The sequence below is a fragment of the Octopus bimaculoides genome, chromosome 28 (genome assembly GCF_001194135.2).
Source record: "Octopus bimaculoides isolate UCB-OBI-ISO-001 chromosome 28, ASM119413v2, whole genome shotgun sequence".
Classification (NCBI taxonomy): Eukaryota; Metazoa; Mollusca; class Cephalopoda; order Octopoda; family Octopodidae; genus Octopus; species Octopus bimaculoides.
This window is the reverse complement of record NC_069008.1, coordinates 10126656-10134381: the sequence shown is the minus strand read 5'-3', so window position 1 is coordinate 10134381 and position 7726 is coordinate 10126656. Positions and strand designations below refer to the sequence as shown.

The following is a 7726-nucleotide window of genomic DNA, read 5'->3' as shown; positions in this document are numbered from 1 at the left end:
ATGTCTGGTGCCAATATAAGTCGCAGGCTCAGGGATGTGGGAGCACCGTGATCTCTAGCACAAACCAAAGATCCCCAAAATGTCCAATGCCATTCTCTGCATATCTGGGTTTATATCAGAGTGAACTTCTCCTAGAGACATGCCTCAACACGTCGGACACCATCCCTGAATTTCTGCATACCCGTGCTGTTGCTAGATAGCCGTTGAGCCTGCACTAGGTCCATCCGAGCTTTCAACAGGTCTTGTTTTCAATCCGGCTGGTTTTCTAGCAACCCTCCTCACCAGGGTAGCCTGGTGGGGGTGCCAGTTTAGTCGCCGGCAACCCAACCATGTAACAGGTTGTACTGGATTACATGTTACCAGTAGTACTTATGAGAGCCTCATACGTGACCTGACATATAAACACATGAGTGCATACATACATACATAAAAACACAATTTTCAGTTATCAAAAGAGGGACTGAGTACTTAATACACATTACAGAGTATATTCATTTATATAAATCTAGAGATTCACTCTATTGCTACTGAGTTTCTTGCTCAATGTTATCCTTTAGTCGGCAACAAAACTTTCCATGGTTTGAAGAACTGTATCAAGTGAGAAATGCACCAGGTTCAGACAAGATGTTTTGAGTATTTTTCTTTGAATCATAATAATATATTGCCATCTGTGTATTGTATTAAGTTTCACTTCTATCTTTTACTTGTTTCAGTCATTTGACTACAGCTATGCTGGGGCACCACCTTGAATTTTTAGTACTTCTTTTTTAAACCGCTAGGTCACAGGGATGCAAACACACCAATACCGGTTGTCAAGCAGTGGTGGAAAAACAAACACAGACACAAAGACACACACACACACACGCACGTGCGCACACACACGCACACACACACACACACACACATACGATGAGCTTCTTTCAGTTTCCTTTTACCAAATCCAATCCACTCACAAGGCTTTGGTTAGCCTATGGCTATAGTAGAAGACACTAGCACAAACTGCTATACAGTGGTACTGAACCTAGAACCATGTGGTTGGGAAGAAAGCTTCTTACCACACAGCCATGCCTGCACCTATATAGAACATTAAAAGGCATTATGCTATGGTTTTTGTCAGAGAGAAAAATCTCATCAGAAAGCATATGTTAGAAACAATATATTTTGAATTAAGACTAAAGTCATTGCAGCAGTGACTCATGAGAATGACAGGTGCATTTTGCACTGCTGTAATGATGCTTGCTTTGCTCTGATATATGACTGCCATTCCATTGGTTACAATGATGGGGTTCCAGTTGATCCGATCAATGGAAGAGCCTGCTAATGAAATTAACGTATAAGTGGCTGAGTGTTCCACAGACAAGCATACCCTTAACATAGTTTTCAGGAAGATTCAGCTTGACACAGAATGTGAAAGGCTGGCCCTTTGAATTAAAGGTATAACTCATTTTTGCCAGTTGAGCAAATTGGAGCAGTTTTAATTTAATGCTATTTCAATTGCATTCACTCAGTATAAATGTACACATGTACACACACACAATCATATACATATATACATACATGCACATATGGTTATCACTTACCTATGCTTGCTGCCAGTGACTCATTAGCATTGTTCTCATTTAGACTAATGACATCATTAACACTACCCAAGTCATCATTGCTTTTGGCACTTTGCCCAGCATCTGACTGGTCTTCATATTCATCTTCTTCTCTAATTAAAATAAAAAAACAACTTAATTAACAATTTCATAACTAATCAATCAATACATAAATACTAAGCAGAGTGATTAATTATTTAATTTATGTATCTTTTATCTCTTATCTGTTACTTGTTTCAGTCATTATTAGACTGCAATTATGCTGGGGCAATGCCTTGAAATACATCTTTTTTTAGCTGATTGAACTGACCCCAGTACTTATTTTTTTAAAGCCTGGAACACCTTTGCCGAACTGCTAAGTTATGGGCACATAAATACACCAACACTTGTTGTTAAGCTGTGGTAGGGAGAAAGGCAAAGACACACACACACAACAGGCTTCTTTCAGTTTGGCCTGAGGCTATAGTAGAAGACACTTGCCTAAAGTGTGACACTGTGGGACTGAACCTGGAACCATGTGGCTGGGAAGCAAGCATTGTACCACACAACCATGCCTGCACCTACGTATATAACAATTAAGTAAATAAATAAATCATTGTCATTGTTATTGTCGTCATTGTCATCGTCACCATTATTTAACATCCATGTTGGACAGGTTGACAGGATTAAATGAGACTGCAATGAACTTCAATGTCTGCTTTAGAAGGGTTTCTACAGGTAAATGGCCTTCTTAATGGTAACCACTCTACAGTGTTTAATGGGTACTTTTCTGTGACAGGTCAGGTATTGGAAACTATTTGTTATATCCATGTATTGTTTAAGTTTATATGCCATGCACGTAAACTTAGCTTTCAGTGTTAAACAAAGTTAAGAACCAGTTGTCATCTGCAAAAGTGTATAGTTTAATAACATGTATCCTGCTTTTGCTAATTGTTTTAGGTTGTAGTGAAACCTCTCTCTCAGGCATTCAATCATAAATGATAATGAAGCTGCTAACATCTAGCCTTCGGCTGCCTTGGACCCTTGTGTCCACCACCCTGATTAGTTCTCATTTGTGCGGCAATTGTCCCCAGTTCTGCTTCGCACCAGGGTGCATACAGTCCAATCGTGGCCTTCAGATAAGGTCACGTGAGAGAGAGTTTTTCTGGGTTTCCGGTGAGCCCCCTGTACATCTATAAATAAGCCCGCTCCAATGACGCCAGTCGTCTTCAATTCTAGATCTCTCACAGGTCTGGTCGCTGACCACACACACATACAGAACACAGCTACAGCCAGTTTCCAGCGACGACGACTTCAGCACCAATATACTGACTACCACAATGTCGTCGACAGCAACCCCACCACCAGAGTACACACCAATATCAACAAACACAGTTTTATCTCGACACTGTATGAGTGGATTATAACCACCAAGAACAACAGTCAGAACTAACCTGTGAGAATATTCCGACCAGGTAACTGGTCGTAGCATCGATGCTCAACACACTCGACATGTGACACCACAGCTCTGCTTTCTGGCCACAACTTCCTGCGTATGAACATTCTATATCTTGAGTAACTCATATAGGAACTGGTATTTCTCAATCTCAGTGTTTGAGACTTGTAGTCTATGTTACAGAAACTCTTTCTATATTCTGTGTTCCTCTCTCTCACACACATATTGTACTCTCACATAATGTACACACACTATTGCTTATATGACGATCCGTTATTTCATATTGTTGTATACATACTCTTGTACACGAAGGCCTGACTTATCCACTGTGTTATTTATATATGCTGCATGCACGCACACACACACTACAGTTCCACTATGTTAATAAACTTACTCTCATTATATATCTAACGGTTGTGTAAGAACGACCGTGCGCACCAAAAGGAGAAATGGTGACGAATGGAAAAACAGGCTCCTTTATTAAACGCATCACACGGTCGAACACAAAAATATCAAAATGATAAATATGTTATACTTCGATAACATAGAGAATTCATAAATGCCAGTAAGGAAGACGATAGGAACACAGCCATATGAGATGAATAACAGTAAGATTTATTGTAGCATTAAATTGCATGTCTGTGTGTGAGTGAATGCGACATAATGAAACACAATAAAAGACAGGCCGTCATGTAAAGAAAAGAGTGTGTGCGAGTAATACATGTATGTGAATGTAAGTGATACAGCGGATAGAAAAGAGTCAGTAACACGGATTGGAATTTAAGATACCAGTTCTTTGTTAGAGTACACAGTGGTTAGTGTCTGTATATAAGAAGTTAAGGCGTGTGGGGCAGAGTGATCACTAGTTGTGATGTTAGGTCTTCCATGCCAAGCCGGGTCCTTGAATACAGATGTTCTTCGCAGGCTAAATTCTTGGCTGTTACTTATCGTCGTGAAATGAATCACACAAACAGGATTGAAGAGAAGTGCTGTGCTAGTTTGGTTAGCTGTCGGTATCGTGTGTACGTGTAGAGTCATGTTGACGCTGTTGGAGACGATGCTGGTAGTCGTAGAGTCGTGTTGCTGCTGGCGACGTCGGGGGCGATGCTTGTAGTTCGTAGTTGTACGATGGTGTCGATGTCGTCGCTGGAAACTGGTTGCTGCTGTGTTACGCGTGTGTGACCGGCGGCCAAATCTAGGCGATCTGAGGCGCGACAAATTTGCCGGGTATCTAGCAAGCTATTTATAGCTGAAGGTAGGCTCCAGAGAAGCATTAGAAAAACACTATCACGTGACCTTATTAGGGGCTACGGTTGGTCGATTTGCGTTCTGGCGGGAACGGTACGAGGCAGTTGCCGCTTCAAATAATAATCAGTCAGGTGATGACAGGGAATGAGCTGCTTTCTACTACGCTCGCGTTTGTTAATATTTATAGTAGTGAGAGAAAGTGGTGTTTGTATATAATGGCGATAGAAGTGTCCACTACAGTTGTGTCTGTCACTCTTTCATTCCTTTTACTGGCACTATGGCTCGCATCTCTCACGACGAGCCTTCTATGTTATTTATGTATATTGCTTTGTGTTCGACCGTGTGGCGCATTAAAAGGAGCCTTTTCCGTCTCGTCGCCATTCTCCTTTGGTTTGCACGGTCGTTCTATTACAAGGTGTCTAGTAGGTGTAAGTAGACCTTGACACACTGTTAACTCCCTCATCCGCAGATCCAGTGGTACATCCAGGATGAGAGAGAGAGAGAGAGAGAGAGAGATTTGCTAGTACTCAGCTGGGACTAGTTTGAGGGGAGTAGAGTAGATAACCCCTTTCATTGTAACCCAATATATCCACCCTGTGTGTGTCTTCTTTGCCCCACCACACTTTATTTCATCTTCTTATTTCTCGGCTGTCTGTGGTTTTATTAGACTCTTGTCTCCAGTTCACCTTTATGTATCACCTCCTATTACCTCATCCTTCTTTATTCACTCCCCTATCCATGTTTATCATTCACTACGTTCACCTCCATCCTCATCTCTACTGTCTATTACTCTGCTTTCACATTCTTATATGAACCTACCCACCCAGCCATCTTCAATTCTTTGTCTCTATTTCCTTTTATTCATCTTCTATGCTCTGACCTCATTTCCGCCATCTTTTTACCTTCTCCTGCTGAGGTAGCCATATGTCTCCTCTACAGCCATAGAAATTATGCCAAAATAGATAATGGAACCTAGTACAGCTCTCTAGCTTGCCTAGCTTTTGTCAAATACTTCAACCTATGCCAGCATGGAAGATGGATGTTATATGATGTGATGACAACAAAAAAATATCTGTTCCGATCCCCCATGCTTTAGATCAGTGATCCATGTGGATTTTGGGGGTCCTTATAAGATTTTGTTATTAAGATTTCTCTGCAATAAATTGGTTATACTTCTACAATATACAACATATTTTAACAATTCTTCTGTGCAATTCTTAATGAAATTTCATTATAAAAATATATGATTTTTTTTAACATAGAATGGCTATGAGAGTCCATCTGAGTAAAACAGGAATCAAAGGGCCCCATAGGTAAATAATGGTTGAGAAACCTTGCTTTAGATGCTCATACCTGGCACAAAGTCACTTCCCTTAATTCTGCATTCCCACTCCATCAAGAGGGTCCTCTTTCATGAATTACCTGGTGACCTCGCTAGTGCTGTGTCATGCAAACAGCATCCTGTACACTATTAAGTGGCTGGTATTTAGATAGAGACTTCTATGTAGTAGCTAAATAATACTTAGAACAACTGCTACATCTACAAATCATGCTGCACCATCTTAAATACATATTCAATAACGTAGGCCAACATTTCCTTACTGGAATGGGGTAGGCACTTGGAATGCATTTGCTCATAAAATCTCTTCACTAAACTGAGGCTAACAAGGGCATCTATAACACTTGAAGCAGAAGACGAATTGTGTGTGTGTGTGCATGTGCGTGCATGCATGTGTGAGTAAATGTGCATGCATGTATGTTCTCTTCTGTTTTTAGTTATTTAAATTCTTGCTATGAGGAAGGAGCTGGTTTCTAATAATGATAACAAAAATAATGTCACATCTTAAACTTGACAAAAGTCCTGCATACTTTTACTATTCAACTTACAGATTGTATTTGTAATGTGTGAGTTAGCTGGCTGATTTCTTTTTCTGAAGAACCTTGGTTATCCATATCATCACTTACACATTTACTCGCAAAACCAAGTGCACCAATTATTATTTGTAGTATAAGTATGATATAGAATCTAGATATAGAAGCTGGAAGTTTAAAAGTAGTTGTCCATAGTTATCCTCTTTCTCTTTGATTTTCAAAGAGATATTCACATCATCAGGACAGCTGAACTCTATGATAATACATAAGTTTTGTCTATCCCAAATAACAATATCCAGCCTGTTATGTTTAAACTTGACAGATGTTTTGATGGGAATGTTCTACTTGTATTCCTTTGTTGATGTTTGTGTATGTATTCAATAACAGAGGTAGTCTCTATATTTACTTCAGGAAAGCCTTTTTTCCGAATGGCATTATATATTGTCTTTGTGACAATGTGTTGCATAGGGAACACCACAACAGAACTGATATAAAAAAAACCATGGTGCCATCTAAAGAGCACTGGTGCTGGTGCCATGTAAAAAGCACTGCTGCCGCTGTAGAGTGGTTGGCATAGAAACCAAGCCAAACAGACAATGAAATCTGGTGCAGCCCCTAACCTTGCCAGTTCTTGTCAAGCTGTCCAACCCATGCCAACAGGAAAAACAAAAATTAAATGACACTGATGATGATGATGATGTTGATCAGAGCTGGAACAGCTGTGATGATAGATCTGGTGGACCCTGATTGAACTGGGGGGTTTTCAAAAGCACCAGCAATAAGACTAGATGAGAATGATAATAATGTTTGTACCAGTACCTTATAATATTTATGTTGTGTCTATCAATTTTTTTGCGTAGCTCAGCGATGACGCTATGAAGTTCTGTGATTCTCTCCTCATAGCGAGATGTGATTTTCTCCACTTTATCATCATAATCTCGTTGTATACGTAATTTATCAGTCTGTGGAATAAAAAGATGGAAAGAAAAAATAAATACATATACAATAAATACTTGAAAAACACAATTAAAAAAATTTTAAAATTAAATGTATACATATATATAAATACATGTGTGTATAGACATACATACACATATACATAGATGTGAATGTGTGTGTGTATGTGTGTGTGTGTGTGTGTGTCAGTGTATATATATGTATATATATAAATATCTATGTATGTGTCTTTGTGTCTGTGTTTGTCCCCACCACTGCTTTGCAACTGGTGTTGGTGTATTTATATCCTTGTAACTTAGTGGTTTGGCAAAAGAGACTGATAGAATAAGTATCAGGCTTAAAAAAAATTCTTGGGGTTGAATTTTTCGATTAAAACCCTTCAAGGTGGTGCCCCAGCATGGCCACAGTCAAGTGATTGAAACAAGTAAAAGATAAAACATATATATATATATATCATAAAAGCACCCGTTACACTCTCAGAGTGGTTGGCATTAGGAAGAGCATCCAGCCATATCAGACTGGAGTCTGGTGCAGCCTTCCAGCTTTCCAACCCTGGTCAAACCATCCAACCCATGTCAGTGTGGATAACAGATGTTAAATGATGATATATATATAT

The 7726-nt window shown here is 39.5% G+C and overlaps 1 protein-coding gene across 3 annotated transcripts in view; it reads right to left on the bottom strand.

The window, feature by feature from the left end:
- LOC106870703 (coiled-coil domain-containing protein 1) overlaps positions 1-7726 on the bottom strand; it is a 299527-nt gene that overhangs the window by 34107 nt on the left and 257694 nt on the right. For all 3 annotated transcript variants that reach the window (XM_052977601.1, XM_052977599.1, XM_052977600.1), the window contains 2 exons: positions 6973-7115; positions 1581-1711 (listed from right to left, as the gene is read on the bottom strand). In XM_052977601.1, coding sequence (XP_052833561.1) covers positions 1581-1711; positions 6973-7115 — 274 coding nt within the window. The remainder of the gene's footprint in view (positions 1-1580; positions 1712-6972; positions 7116-7726) is intronic.